Source organism: Octopus sinensis, linkage group LG10 (assembly GCF_006345805.1).
Source record: "Octopus sinensis linkage group LG10, ASM634580v1, whole genome shotgun sequence".
Classification (NCBI taxonomy): domain Eukaryota; kingdom Metazoa; phylum Mollusca; class Cephalopoda; order Octopoda; family Octopodidae; genus Octopus; species Octopus sinensis.
Genome location: NC_043006.1, coordinates 72589834 through 72605415, shown reverse-complemented (window position 1 = coordinate 72605415; position 15582 = coordinate 72589834). Strand labels below are relative to the sequence as shown.

The 15582-nt window shown below is 31.7% G+C and overlaps 2 protein-coding genes across 5 annotated transcripts in view; one reads left to right on the top strand and one right to left on the bottom strand.

Annotated features, from left to right (window-relative positions):
• Positions 1-217: 217 nt before the first annotated feature.
• On the top strand, positions 218-12504 carry LOC115216333 (putative RNA-binding protein Luc7-like 1). Of its 4 annotated transcripts, none has more exons than XM_029785556.2 (10): positions 223-532; positions 3573-3630; positions 5834-5928; positions 7105-7180; positions 7643-7741; positions 8778-8888; positions 10858-11001; positions 11508-11684; positions 11768-11952; positions 12175-12504. In XM_029785556.2, exons 5-10 carry the CDS (start codon positions 7646-7648, stop codon positions 12269-12271), a joined length of 810 nt encoding a protein of 269 aa, XP_029641416.1. In that variant the 5' UTR covers positions 223-532; positions 3573-3630; positions 5834-5928; positions 7105-7180; positions 7643-7645; the 3' UTR covers positions 12272-12504. The 4 variants fall into 4 exon arrangements, with proteins under 4 accessions (XP_029641415.1, XP_029641416.1, XP_036362698.1 ...); XM_036506805.1 differs by lacking the exon at positions 7105-7180 and adding an exon at positions 642-673; XM_029785558.2 differs by lacking the exon at positions 7105-7180.
• Positions 12505-13300: 796 nt separating this feature from the next.
• The window catches only part of LOC115216332 (Golgi-specific brefeldin A-resistance guanine nucleotide exchange factor 1-like), a 102872-nt gene continuing 100590 nt past the window's right edge, over positions 13301-15582 (bottom strand). Inside the window, 1 exon segment of the mRNA XM_029785554.2 lies at positions 13301-14350. Coding sequence (XP_029641414.1) covers positions 14327-14350 — 24 coding nt within the window. The 3' untranslated portion in view covers positions 13301-14326.

Here is a 15582-nt window from a genome sequence, read left to right as displayed (position 1 = left end):
TTTTGGCTGCAGGTCGAGCGACCGCGTAAAGTTCATTAAATATCTATTTCTAATAATACAACAAGCGATTTTACCAAAAATTTAATTCTGAAGATGAGAAACAAATTAAAATTCAATCTAAATATAAATATGATAATCATCACCCAGACCAAAAATTAAACGTTTCGGTATTTCCCGTTATTTGTTGAAACAACCAATTCCGGTAGTAGTTCGGTTGAACTCGGCAATGTCCGTCAAATCAGTTTGAATGCATTAGTTTCCTGGTTGGACGCTTCAACTGTTTTTAGTTGCCGCTACAAACGTCATACAAACGTCGCACTATTATTTCAAGCAGGCAGGCAGACATCAGTGAAGAAATACATATACGAAGTAGTAAACCGTCTTTGGTTGATTCACAATCAACAGTTTCTTTCAATCCACTCTTAAGGATAGAGAGAGAGTGAGAGCTAGATATATTCAAAGGAAGCGAAAATGTCGGCTCACGATCAGATTCGTGCTATGCTCGATGAATTAATGGGCACAGGTCGAGATGGTAAGTAAAACATGAAAATGCAAAAAAAAAATCCTTACAAATTTTTTTATAAATTTCCTTTTAAAAGAGGAAAAACAAAAATGATTAATTTTTCTTCTCTTGTCTTCAGTTTTTCGTCTCTTTCTTCCCTCCACGCAAGATGTACGTATTTTTTTAAAACCATTTTTTCCCCCCAAATGAACGAAGGAGAGAAAAATCATATCGAAATCTCCACAAAAAAAAAAAAAATCTCCAAATATCAAAATAATTTTGTTACTAATGTAAAAAAAAAAAAAAATGTCTAACTCGAGAGAATGATTTGAACTAAAGTAGCCTTTTTTTCATCTTCAAAATTGTGTAATAATATTTGGTAATTATAAAAGCTGTATCGATGTCGGTGTTTGGATGATGATGTTTGTTCGTTCGTTGATTTTTTTTGTCTGCTAATAAATCGTATGAATGTGTAAATTTTTCCCCCACCCCTTGTACATATATGTATGTAATATATATATGAAAGAAAGACTTGGAATATGAGACATTGAAATCTCTCTCTGTTGAAAAATTTTGGCAGTGACGAACGGCCATATTGAGTCGTTTTTACTCTTATTGAGAATTAAACGGAAAGCAAATTCAGTTAAATAACACCAGACTATCCTCGTTTATAGCATTATTTTGTAGTATATGTGTGTTTTAACACTTTTCTCTCAATCCTCGACATTTTATTTGCTAATGTTCTCCTATTTACGTTGAAATTTATTTTCGTATTGTTTTTAGTATCTGCGCTAAATTTCTGGTTTAATTGCATTTCTTGTTTCTTCTAATAATAAAAAAAGATAATCATCGGTGAATGACTACGTGTCACTCAGTTTCTACAACGGATTTATTGATGGATTTTAATTTGAATAACAAACACCTCGAAACAATCTAGTTGAAGGGTCAAACTCATTATATATATATTCAATTATGATTTTTAAAAATTTAGACTGCGTGTCACTCCAGGATCTAAAACTGGTTAAGATATTTATCTCAAACATCTTTTTATATGTCACAGTTCTCCTTGGCAAACTTATTGGATATTAAATCAATCTGATTTTCGGGTTTCGATTTTTTTTATTGAAATAAAAGTATGTTCAAACTCCGAAGATAAAAGAACGACAACAACAAAAAAACAACTGTCGAATATATATATATTCCACTTAATTGATAGTGCTTAATTGTCTTATTTCCATTGTATTTTGTCTTTGCTTTGTTCTCTATAATTGACTAATTATAACAATAGTGATGTTAAATGGATCGTTGCGTTATTTTTTTCTGGTGTTTTTTTTTCTTTTAAGTTTCCTAATTATTTTCTTTTGTGCAATTGAATAATGGCGTAGTATTTGGAATCTGGTGTTTTGGTCGATATAGTTTGAAGACGGCTAACTTCTTATATATATATATATGTATATAAAAAAAAACACTGGAAACCTATGTAAATTATAACTGTCAGCTGCCTTTACAGCAAGCTTATATTGTTATATTAGATACATATAACTGGTCTTTTTAGCAACTGCAGCACCCCTTTACGTATTCATCATGTAATAACCCCTCCTCTCCATCACTTGGCAGTGAAAGTAGTTAAGAACACCATTCGTTTTTGCGTCTTTTTACACTGCAGAAAGATGATCCTTTTTCTTGGTCGTCAGACCAACAGTCTTCTCGGTTTCACATTCTTACAATATTTTTTGGTATTTTTTTTTTTTATTCTGTTTATTATTATAAGTGTAAAAATTGCTTCAGAAACCAAATGGTAGTCTAATTTTGAACAGCTACAATGATAATGGATTATATATCTCGTTGGTTTAGGACGAAGTGCTGACCTGATTTTCTCTCTTACACAGACACATACATACATACACACACGTAATTTCCTGTAATTGCTTATAGGTAATCGGTTTGCGACTAGAAGTCAAAAGGCAGAAAATAGAATGTGCATTATTTATTAAAGCTTCATTGCGATAGGAAATTTTCCCAAGTACGTCATCGAAATAAAATATCATCTTAAGTGCATTTCATTGTGCATATAGGTTCCATTGTAGAGAGGCAGTCGTCAGCAAACTTAATTCGGATCCGTTCTTATTATATTACAATGAGAAGTTAAGCACTAAAATAAATTTTTTTTTTTTTGAATCCACATATATAAGATCAACACTATGTCCAGTAGTGTCTATTATGCATTAATAAAACTGCATTATGTAATGTATTTGAATGTTCCATTGTTAGAATAATAAAATAACTTGAAAATCGGAGAAATCATATTAGTAAATATTTCATTTAAAGGTTTGATGAGATATCAGTTAGATCTTTGGTGTATGAATTGCATTTCATAAAGATTTGATCGTTTATATATATTATATATATTGATCTGTGAAGTATATAGATTTCTTATTTTCTGGAAATTGCAATTTTATCTTATGAAATATAGCAATATAAGTTGACATTGAGTTAGCATTATGAAAATAAGCAAGTTTTTTTCATGTTTAATTCTAAACTGTGAATTGCCAATTGTTCCTGCTTCAGATTTAAGGGTTTTGTTGCTTCCTTTTCGAAAGTTTTAAGAACACAAAATGGCTGAATTAAGTCCTTGGCAGAAAAATGGTTGGTGAAAATACTTTGTTGAATTGTTGCTGGAATAATTTCTGCTAGTAATGCTGCTGAAAAATCTTTAGATTGTGGCAAATGCTGATTTTTATTTTAACCAGAGGTATTGAAATATTGCTATTTTACAAAATTTTGGTGATTTGTTCAAGTATTGAACAAACCTCTTAGGGTTGAGGACTTCAAATATATAATTAGAACCTATTATTATATTCATATGAATATATGTTTTTACTTTTAAGTAGCTTTTTTTTTTTTTTAACACTTTATACACAAATACTGCTTATTTTTTTTTTTAATTAATGACATTTGGCTTGATTTTTTAGTGTGGATTTCTTAGATTTTAGGTATGTATTTGTATAAAGTTGCTGCCAAAATTCTGCCTGAATACCTTATTTATTAATGTCAATCCCTATTTTTAAAGGGGAGAATGTTATGTGGTGTTATCAAGTCAATATTGCAAAGCTGGTGAACCCCAAGCCGTGAGTTCAATTTCCTAACTATTTCCAGAGGATCCTTGTTTGCATTATTTCCAAGTAATCACTGTCATGCTACTACTGCTACTACCTCTTCTACTGTGTTGGTCCAACAAACTGGTCTTTATTATGAGTGTAAATTTTTTTTGTTTGTAATTTGGCATGTAATGTATATTGTCAAATTAATTTTTCTCCTTGATAAATAATTGCTGTTTATATTTGTAATTGGCTCTGGCTATTTTAACAAGAGAGAAAAACATTATTAGGTAATTTGTTTTAATTATAATTTGTAAGTGAAATAATGCTAATTTTTATGTAGTTAGTTTTTTTCTTTTGTTTAAAAAAAAGGGAAGCAATGAGCTGGAAATCTTTTTTCAGATGAGGGCTCAGGTTGAGGCCACACCATCATACCCTGGCGGCAATAGGTGGGGATTTTGCTGTTGCAAAAATGGATTAATCGCAGTGTGTATTTAATGTATATACTCAGTGGAGATTGCACATAGCTACTGTGTGCAATGTTTGACTTTTTTAATACATATTTTTAAAATAAATTATATATAACTATTTTAGACTGACATTTTACATCATAAAATTCATTTAAATTTCTGCTTACATTTTAACCAGTAACTTTGTGATAATTTAGGAATATTTCATTTGCATAAATTTTAATGCCATTAAAAATACTTGAGATAGTGATTTCACTCTAAAATATAAAACCCTTCTCAATGTTTTAACTTACTGATGGAATATAATTTTTAAAAAAGGGTTTGTATTATATAGAGACACTCCCAGTTCTACTTTACAAATAGAATAGTTAAAATTAGATCCTTCCAAGGTTATCATTTACTATTTAAAAACATTGATTATAGGAATCACTCTATTACTGAACAATTAGTTGTTTTTTTTTCCTATTAACTTCAATTTCCAAATATACTGTAGCTTTGTTGAATATATTGTTAGTTTACTTATGCTATGGTAGATTAATCATGAATTTATGCTATAAAACTCTAGCTGTTGTATGATGAATGCTGAAGAAAGCATGGTGTCCTGATCAAGTTCTGGTAAGTTTGCACAATAACATGTCAATGTCATCATGATATGGATACAAAAGCAGTTTTCAAAATAATCTGCTTTAACTCTTTCATTGCTTTTCCCCTTCATCTTTTCATAACTACCTTCATTATTTTATTGTGCTGACATTTTGCTACAGCCTAGTAGTATTGATGATCAACAGATTTTGAATGAATGCTCCTGTTTGCTTACCTGGTTACTTAAATCTGTCATACTTTTGGGAAGCTTACGTAAGTGTAACCTTAGTCTGTTTTTCCCACCCCAAATGTGTCAGCACCCCATGCCACTTAAATTTTTTTTTTAATCTCTTTTCATGAAACTTAGCTTTGGTTAGTGCCTCATTTCTTCAGCAATATAAAATGGAAGAGTTAAAGCAAGTATTTTTATTCCTTGTAAATGGACTTGTTCTGCAGTATGAACATTAGAAATCAAAAAGATTCCACATGTTGCTACAAGGCAGGATTTCAAACCAGTGATTTGATAAGTACTTTTTAAATCTTTGTGTTCACATCAAGAAAATCAAAATTATATGGATTGATTTTTTTTTTTTTTTAAATATTTTTCAATTTATATTTTGGTATTCCTAGATTTTCTCTTAAACTTTTTGCCTTGCAAAACTTTGTGGAACCTTTTTATCCTCTATTAAAAAAAAAAGAAAAAGAAAAAATTAACAAAGTCCTCAAGTTGATAATTCTTAGACAGTACATTAATTTGTCTTTCTACAGCAATTTATAATTTGGTCAATAAAGGAAATGCAAGCAAGATGTTTGCTTTCACATTCTTGAAAGCTCTATATATATGTATTCTCATTAGTTTCTACATCTTTCTCTCATGCTCACACATGGGTTTGAATATATTGTATTGTTTTCCATTGTCACAACCCTTAATTGTTTTTCAAGTAAGGGATCTCTTATTTCATATGTCTTTAAAGGCACAAATATATTTCTTCTGACTAGATGTCTGTCAAAAAATAAACATGCTAATCAGAATTTTAATGATATCAATTCCATAAAACAAAAAAGAGGGCTTTGTTGTTTGCTATTTCTTTTTTTTTAATACCAAAAAAAGATACCCTTTGCAATAAAATGCTTTATCGTTATTGTTACTGAGAAGTTTGGCTATGCTGGATTGCTTTTAGGGGAAAACAACAAGTACAAGGTGAAGTTTGATGATCCTCGGGTATGTAAGAGTTTCCTGCTTGGCTGCTGCCCCCATGACATACTCTCAAGCACGGTGAGTTTCTCTTAAATATTTACTAATAAGGCTGAGCAAAATGATTTCTTCATGCTGATTTTGGTACGTAGTTGGCTTGATAGTGTGTATTCTTTAGGTGCTCATTGTCGGGATTTTCAATTTTAATAAATTACAACTATATGTAGATATCAAATTAAGTTACAAATACTTTGTAAATATTGTATGGTAAATTTTACAGTCTAGCTTTTACAAGAAATTAAGCGGATGACACATAGTCACAGAAAATTATAAAGCGCATGTGTATGTAGTCTTCATAAACTTTTTGGTTTTAACTTAAATTTCATGTGCTATGCCAGATATATATGGCGTTATTTTCTTGAACTGAATCTTCAGCCATTTTTTGATTTCCAGTTAGAGCTGTTGCAGTTATGTGACTAATGCCTTTGCAATGATACTCACTACTTAATTATCATTTGGCATATTCTGAAAGTTGCAGTATTGTAGCTGGGAAATCATTTTTAGATTCATCTTTGCTGTTTTATTATAAAAACAGAATGGTTGAACATTTGTGGAAAGATATTTAGAACTATCTATTAGAATATAAAAGCATTGTTTTTCTAATAACTGAATGCTTAGTAATGTTATGTCGAAGAGTATTAGCTGTTTAACATACAATTTTAGGTCAAATGTCTTTGAAAGGCTTTTGACAATGCTTGCTTAAAATCCTCATTGTTTTAGCAATAGAGAAAGCAGTTTGTAATTTCATTAGTTAACATGCTGTATTAGAACAAGTAAACTTAGAAGTGTTAAGTACTAGGTGTAATTCAGTACTACCTCTTTGTTAGATGACACTTTTTTTTCCTTTTAGGGTTTTCATGCATGGCAAGGGCATCTGGTCAGTCTACACTGCAAACATTTTGACTAATTAAAATTGTTAGTCAGATGTAATTACAAATTAATAATGGAGAATTGACTGATTGTTTTCAAAATATGCAGCAACTATCGATCTTGTATAGTGTGCTGCTGTTATTTTTTCTAATTTGACAAGTATCTAGTTAATATAGATAGCTATAAATTCAGTCATTGTGTTGATACATTAGAACTATCTAATATTGTTTCCATCTCTTGCTGCCAGCTGCTAAGTCATGCTGGGAAACCCTATTATATGTTTACATTCTCGATCATTGGAACAGGGTTGCTTTGTCTTCATTTCAGTAAACCATTGCTACAGGTTTGATGGAGTCTTCTTGGTACTAGCAAATTGCTATTAAATCAGTGCTTTTTACTACATGTGAGTAGCACTATCAACTGTTTTTGTGATGATAGTTTGGGATTAGCTTTGGCTTGTAAGTTGACTGGTTTGGGAGGGTGTAACAAAAACAAAATGCCCACTGACTATATATATATTATATATATTTGCTTTGGATCTGCAAGTACAGTTTTAAGAATTTTTTTTTTTTTTTTCATGCATGGTTTCAGCAATAGAATTTGTCCCCCAACACAACTCAGAAAATCACAACTCACCACTTCACATTTTTTTTTCCTCCACTTTGTCTATTGGGTTACATCAGGGAATAAGTAATGTGAAGAACATTCTAGTTGGATTACTGGTACTGAAGGTGCTTTAGAAGAGAAGAAAATATTTTTTTAGTACATTTTGAATTGATTCAACATCAGATATTCTGCTAGTTTTTTTTAATTTTTTGAACCATGGATATTTTTAATCAGTTAATTGTATTTTTATCTCTTGCAGCGCATGGATTTAGGAGAATGTCCTAAAATACATGATTTAGCACTCAGAGCTGACTATGAACAAGCAACCAAAGGAAAAGACTATTATTATGACATTGATGTGAGTAAAGTTGCGTTTTTATTTTAACACTTATCTTAGATCCTTCAAATAATCACCTAGTTGCTAACTGGATTGATAATTAGGGTACTTATCTCAGGACCTTGTGCACACAAAACAAAACGTCTAATTTTAAACCTAAAGCAATGGCTTTTGTTTCTTGTCCTTAAACAGTGTCCTCTGGGTTGGCTGTTCTTCTCCAAACTCTGTTTTTGGCTATCTGTCATAACTTAGAAGGCACATATATGTTTCTCTATCTCAAAGGAGGTATTTTATCTGAACTTGCTAGCTACTGATCTATCACTTGCACTTCTGACAATCATAACGAACTATTTCATCATGTTGAGTTTTTCCCCAGTGATTACCAATATTATAAGTCCAGCTCTGTTAGAAAGCTTACTTCATATCACAGCTAGTGATTTTAAGAACTTACCTAAAAATATTGTTGCATTTGATATTAGCAAAGCCTTTCCACATGTCTGTAATCACCTTAGCAAAGCTGTTTGTCTGTAGGCTGTACTTGAGCATGTCAGTAGGACTTTCTCCGACTTGCATTCTATCTTCAGAAGTTGTTAGTCCTTCCCTCCACCAATAGCCCACTCTAGTGTTATTTCAGTGAAACACTCCATACAACAATGGCTAGTTTCTGATGGGGGAACAGGAACTACTTTAGCAACAAACAGATGTTGATTCTTTGCAAAGTATAAGTGCTTTTCCCTCTAGAACACTTGTCAAACATGTCTGGGACAATAACTCCTATATACATTCTATGATCCTGTCCAGATAACAGAAACTGACCAATTAGAAAGATCACTAACACAATGATAAATTGTATCCTTCCACTTGTTTCTAAATGTCATTCAAACCTTTCTCCCAATAATTGGAGCTCTTTGGTGCTTCCATTTTCCTTCAGAAATTTTAAGCTAAATATTGAATTGCACCAAAATAAATTTAAAAAAATTTTTTTTTTTTTTAAAGAAAGCAAAATTGTTATTCTTCTTTTCATGCAAAAACATGTCTATATTTTATATTTCTTTAGGCTATGGAACATCTTCAGTCGTTTATTGCTGAATGTGACAGAAAAACAGAACTTGCAAAACGGCGGTTGAAAGAAACCCAAGAAGAGCTTAGTGAAGAAGCAAACCAGAAGGTAAGGGTTTACTGATAGTTTTTTAAATCCCTATCACTTATTTTCTTTTGCAACCCCTTAAATCAGTAAAACAGTTGGGTCTGGAGTCAATTATTAAAACGGAAGGACAAACATTATATAATGCTTAAATTTTTCAAATATTAGAGAAACTTACCCATGTAGTATGCTCAAGAACAATCTATACATAATTTCATCTGGCAAATTCTACAATATACATCTTAGTTCTTTAGGTTCTTTCTTTTTTCATATAAACTGGCTAGTGGGTGGGGTGGAGTGAGGGTTCATACTACAGGGAGAAACATTTTAAAGTGTTTCATTTCTAATTTCGTGTTTGCTTAGAAAAGAAATATTTGTGGGATGGTGTCATTAGAAAACATTTACATTTTTCAGAAATTTTTTTGTGTGTGTGTGTATTAGGAGTATATTATTTAATTTTAGAAAATGTGTAGAAAGGGAAGTGTTGAGGGTGACATATGGCTAATGTATACTAAAATTGTATGTCAAGTTACAAATAATTGTAAAATGTTTTTTGGTTAGTCAGTATAAGACTTTCTGTGGCAACTAAATCATTTTATAAAGAAGGTTACAATCCAGCTTGATAGTCATTTTTGAAAAAAAAAAAGGCAAACAGGAACGGCAACAGACTCAAATGGGTGCTTTTGGAAGTTTTTCTTTTCTAAACAATTTTTATTCCTTGGTACGATTAACTTCCCACTGGAAACAGCTTTATAATTGTTATCACTGAAGCTACTGTTATTGCTATCTCTGTTAACACCGATAGTTATTCTTCAAGACAACATATTCTTTTCTTTATTGTTTATCAAGTCATTTGGCTGACATGTCTTATGTAGGAAAGTGAAGCATCAAGAATGAAGAAATGTAAATGAACAGAAGCAAACTCTTCTAGCTAACTGAAGGCATGAAATAAAGGACATTTTTAGACCCAAAATTAATTGATGTACAAGCTTAGGCAAAATTGGTCATATTGATATTGCAATTTATAGGCAAAGTCCTGATGATGTGGAAAGATAGAAATTCTTTTAAATAAACAGAATTTATACAAACATTTAAGAACATCTTTCACAACATAATATCTTTAAAGATTGTATTTATGAACTCTCCATAAAATTCCTCAAAATATGGTTTTGGCCCATTACTGGTAACCCATAAGTACAAAAGCATCAAGCCATCACTGATTTGTATCTTGCAATATTATCAAATGCTATTTTTACATTTGCAGCTGCTTCAGATTCTACTAAAAATTCAATCATTACAACCATAATACACAATAAACTGACATTTCAATTGATTGAGAAAGCATTGAACATTTTAATTTGCACTTGTTTTGCCATTAATATGAAATTGCTTATTACATGCATTTCTTATAATTATAGTCATTATAATGCAAAATATGTTTCTTCAGAAGTGCAGACTATAAATACATTGGTCCATAATCTATACTCTCAATTTGTGATGGCTTGTTTGTAGGCCCCTTAGACTTTCAAACATTTTCATTAAAATTTTTTAAGCTATTACTGCTCCTAATTGATTTTATTCTGGAAAAGAATTTTTTAAAAAAATCATTTATTGAAAGTGAGATAATTGAGGCTAGAGTTGTCAAATATAGTATGTGAAAATATCCTAATAAACTAAATCTTGATGTTGAAGCACAAGTGGCTGAGTTCCTACATTGACTGATAATGTTGTTTGTTGAAACTGTCGTATGTCCCCCTCCAACACTTAGATCCTCTGCCTTTGTTTGGCTTAATGGTCAACTGAAAAAATGATGGCAGGAATAACAGCAAACTTGAAGAATAAGACTTTCAAAAATATTTCTATAAAACCGGTGCAATGACATTTTAATCTTGTGAATAGTTAAAAGAAACTTGGGTCATAATTGTAAAATACATAATGTTGATTGCAGATGTGAATGTCCATCTAAGAGTTATTTGTAATATTTTATTTATAGGCTGAAATTATTCATCAACTTGGTGAACAAATTGGTACTAAATTAGCAAAAGCGGAGACTGTTGGAGCTGAAGGACATGTAAATGAATCTCTAAAATTGATGGAAGAAGTAGAAGAGTTAAAAAAACAAAAAGGACAAGCTGAGGTAATATTTCATAATTGGATTATTTTTTTTAAATGTTTTATTTCTCTTAGTAAGATTTTTTCAAAGATTGAGATATTCTGTTTGTAAAGTTTTAATCAAATCAGTGGTAACATTTCATTGAATAATTTAATAATAAATTTGCTGTAACATCCAAATTGAACACAGAATAATAAATTACCTTGGTAGACATTGAAACTGAATCCAAATATCTCAGGAAAATTCAGTTTGTAGTGATTGAAGAGTGCACTTCAATATTTAAGTTGCAACATTAGGACTTATAGTCATTACATAAACAAGCATACTTGCTTTTTATCGATTTGTTTGTTCATAAATTTATTTCACATTAAGAGCAAGTAATTTTTTCTGGTGAGCTGAAAAAGCTTTAATGTAATGCTTAAATGAGTTAAACGTAGCTAGTAGTAAAGGTATTCAGATTAGGACTTATTAGTTAATGTAAGTTTTTAGAACAGTATTTGTTTGTGATGTAAATATTATTTTCTTTACAGATTGAATATAGAAATTCAATGCCAGCTTCCAGCTATCAACAACAGAAACTCCGTGTTTGTGAAGTATGTTCAGCTTATTTGGGTATCCATGATAATGATAGGCGACTTGCAGATCATTTTGGAGGCAAATTACATCTTGGCTTCATCACAATTAGAGAAAAATTAGAAGATCTCAAGGTAATCAGTGATTTAATTACTCTGTCAATCTCTTGAATTTAATTTGTATTCCTCTTTCTTTAATCATTTTGCAATTTCTTCAGAAAAGTGTTGCTGAAAGAAGAGCTCAGAGGGAGAAGGAACGAGAAGAACGTCGTAAAAGAGAACAAGAAAAAATAGGTGACAGGGAAAAGGAAAAACGAAAGAGCCGCAGTCCTAGCCGAAATCACCGCAGTAGCAGAAGTCATAGCAGAGATAGAAGGAAACGATCTCGGAGTCGTAGTCGAAGGTTAGTATTGGTTATTGCTTTTAGAAAAATATAAATCGCTTAAGTTACTTGGAGATGCCTTTCACATAGAAAATGAGTTTTGTGTTAACATTATCTAACAAAGAGCTTCAAAAATTAAATTTTACTTGGGCCAATGGCTAATATTTTCTTGTTGTTTTTATTTTTCGTTTCCTCCATTTTATATAATTAGTTATTGTTATATTGTCATTCTTTATCTTCCAGATCTTGCAAACGTTCCCGATCTCGGTCTCATTCCCGACGTTCAGGATCTCGTTCAAAGCGCTCACGGTCTCGTTCTCGATCTAGATACTCGAGGTGAAATAGTGCTTTGATGTGGGAATTTGTACATACTGTCTTTAACTGAAAACTTAAGATCTCGGTAAGGGAGGCTGCATGGTTAAAAAAAACAAAAGTGGAAGACAAGGAGATAATAAAAATACTAAGTTCAGAATGTCTGGTCACATTTTGCTATTATAGGCTTCCACTGGACTTTGCTAGTTAAGACTTTTTATTAAAGATTTATATATCTTAATAAACTTGGTTGATAAAAACTGATTTTATTTAATATATTTTTCCCCCTACAAAGTCAAATCTCTTTTACTGGAAAAGTCTCTTGCTTTCAGATTTGACATCATTCACATGAGGTTTGCTTCAAAATTTATAACAGTTAAAGTATTAGCTCATAAAGAATTGGCAGGTGAACAACTTGATGTCAAGTGACATTGTATTTAAGGATAGATTTAAGTGTAGCCCTTAAGTTGTATAGTTTTGTTTAAATTTCTAAATAAAAATTGTTGACAATTGACTTGGTCTGGAATGGTTCAATAAATTTGCTCTTTGTATAAAAACATTAGTAAATCCACTTGTTTTCATTCAAAAATTGTTCATACCAGTTTTCTATGGTTGTCTTAGGTGACATTTTCAGATGAGTTTCATAGTGCTTTCAGATTAACTGGAGATTGAATCTAATATATTAGTTTCATTAGAAATAGAGCTTGTGCATTGTAAATCATAGATGTTTCTCTAAGGTCTGTCAATTCTGGCCCAAGTCTATAATAGGTATCCTTTTTACAATTTCAAACATAAAACATTCGTATAATTTTTTCTTAAGTCAACCTTCATGAAATTAGAAAGATATATTACATTGACTTGTTTATTTTGAGCCAAGGTTAGTTAAAAATGTAATGCCTTCCATAGATTAATGAATTTTTTGGTATTTTGATGTGATTCAGTATAAATTTCTTTTAGATGTCAGGTTATGCAATTGAAAATTCGGCTTCTTTATCCATTTGTAGAACAAATCTGCCCCACTTGGTGAGGAGCAAAAAAGTAAAGGCTGACAAATTTGTATAAATAAAATGTAGCATTTTATTGAATAACATCAAAACTCTATTCTTAAAACCTTCACAAGAATAGAATTTTGTAGGGGTTAAAAGAAATAAGTATAAAGCAAATACCTTCAACAGTGATAGGTATTTACATGAATTTAGTTTAACAGCAAAGTAAATAAGGGAAGGGGACAGAGGTGAAGGTGGTAAATTCTAGGCTACAATCATTATTTTCAATTGCAGCAAGTGGAATTTAGAATTAATTTCAATGTAAAATCTGAATAGGCAATATTGGCACAGTCCATTAAGATTTAAACATTCATCTAAGACATTTTTCAGACAAATCCTTTATCCAGTACTTAGAAAGTCCAATACTCTTTTTTTGTGTGTGTTTTTTGCTGTAAACTATGCAGAAAGTCCAATCAGTGTTAATGATGTTATGGATGGTTGTTTGAAAATAAATCTTATGATAGCAGCAAAAGAGAGGAGGGGGCTGCACTTAAAAGGTTGTAAATGTTGAAAAAAAAAATTTTTTTTTTTCAAACATAATAGATTACTAATTTGTAATAAGCAATAAATCACTATCAAATTTTACATTACATTAAGGAATGATGTTATATAATTATATTTTCATGGGTTATTCAGATTCTTTTTAAAAATAGAATTAGGCATTCCATTTCCAGTTTCTGTGATTCACAGAATCTAGTCACCGAGAAAAATCTCATTAGAGGGAGTGACTGTATCTTGAAGTTCTCCTCCAAGTTACTTTTAAGAAGTATATTATGTACAGAGAAGAAAATAAGGCTATTAAAATAAATATGTTGGTCAGTGGGTAGCAAGAGAAGTTGGCACCAATGGAAGGTATTCAGTCACATAACTTTGACCCTGATAAACCAAATTTTTTACTTAGACCATTATCTTAAACTGATTTTTGATTCCAGTCTGAAGAAATCATGATGGTCAACATAAAGAGTGGGGGGAGAAAATCAGCTTCAAACTGCAAGTAGGCACCAGTAGAGAGTCGAAGTGACCGGTCAGTTGATTGATCACTGGCTTTCATGTCTTTCCATCTGAAAATTTAAATATCAAGGTATTAACATAAAGCATATGAAATGATGATAGCAGTGTGCACTGGTTAAGTTTCTACTACACTTGTATGATATACTGAGCAAATGTTGATAAAATGATAAACAAGTTTACATCATTTGTTCCTATGTATGTTTCACCACTGGTTGTGTATTGGATGGTTTACCAAAACTGATCATCAGGGCACATTTCATTGCATTATGTTTAGTGACCTTAGTTCCCTGTGACACTGCAATAAAATGTTACCCAATGATCAGTTGTGATTAAGTATCCGATTCCCCTAGAGTTCCAGGCCATCTCAATGATGCAATGTACACAGGAATATAAACTTCTAATTTCTCCGACATTTGCTTTGCATAACCACCCCACTAAAACATGGTGTTTATTGGAACTATTTATGTGTTTCTTCAAGCTACCATAGGTCAGATGAATATTTTACTGAGGTATTTTATAGTCAGATATCCTTGCTAACCTTTACCTCTTTTCAAGTTTGGAATTATCTTTGAAGGCAATGCTACAGTGATTTAACAAGGAATGTCACAACATCATCAGTTTGCTCAAATGGTTTCATGTGTAGATAGTAGCACACAGGTACACATGTTTGCATATTATATACACACAACATAACAGGCTTCCATACAGTTTCCTGGTCAAGGAAAATTGGCTGACTTGAAGACTAAAGTAGACACTTACCCAAGATGCTGCACGGTGAGGTTAGAAATCAAAACGCCAAGCAAACTCCATATACACACAACCATGTCTGTGTGTGTATATATCACCATGACTGACCAGGCTATCAGATGTTGCTACACTTTGCTGGTCATAATGCGTTTCGCATTGTTTTAACCTTCAAATGACGCCACCCCGCTGGCTAAGCAAGCAGGCCAACGGAAGAAAGTTGTGGCGAAAGAGTACAGCAGGGATCACCACCACCACCTGCCGGAGCCTCTTGGGGCTTTTAGGTGTTTTCGCTCAATAAACACTCAACGCCCGGACTTGGAATCAAAACCGCGTGTCCACTGGGCAACTGCGCCTCCACATATGTATATATATATATATATATACGGATAAATCATTGTTTTAACAGCTGTCTTTTCACTCTTGCATGGGTCAGAAGAAATTTACTGTGGGCAGATTGTCTTTGACACTAACCCTCACTTGTTTCTGAGCAAGATAAACATTTCCCTTTGTCCTTTGAACTCAAGCAGCACAGTAA

Excerpts from the sequence above, each read along its gene's own strand:
- LOC115216333 (XM_029785555.2), top strand. The coding sequence starts at position 472 with ATGTCGGCTCACGATCAGATTCGTGCTATGCTCGATGAATTAATGGGC. Across the intron at positions 8,889-10,857 it reads GTGAAGAAGCAAACCAGAAG|GCTGAAATTATTCATCAACT; the intron begins GTAAGGGTTTAC and ends TTTTATTTATAG. Across the intron at positions 11,685-11,767 it reads AAAAATTAGAAGATCTCAAG|AAAAGTGTTGCTGAAAGAAG; the intron begins GTAATCAGTGAT and ends CAATTTCTTCAG.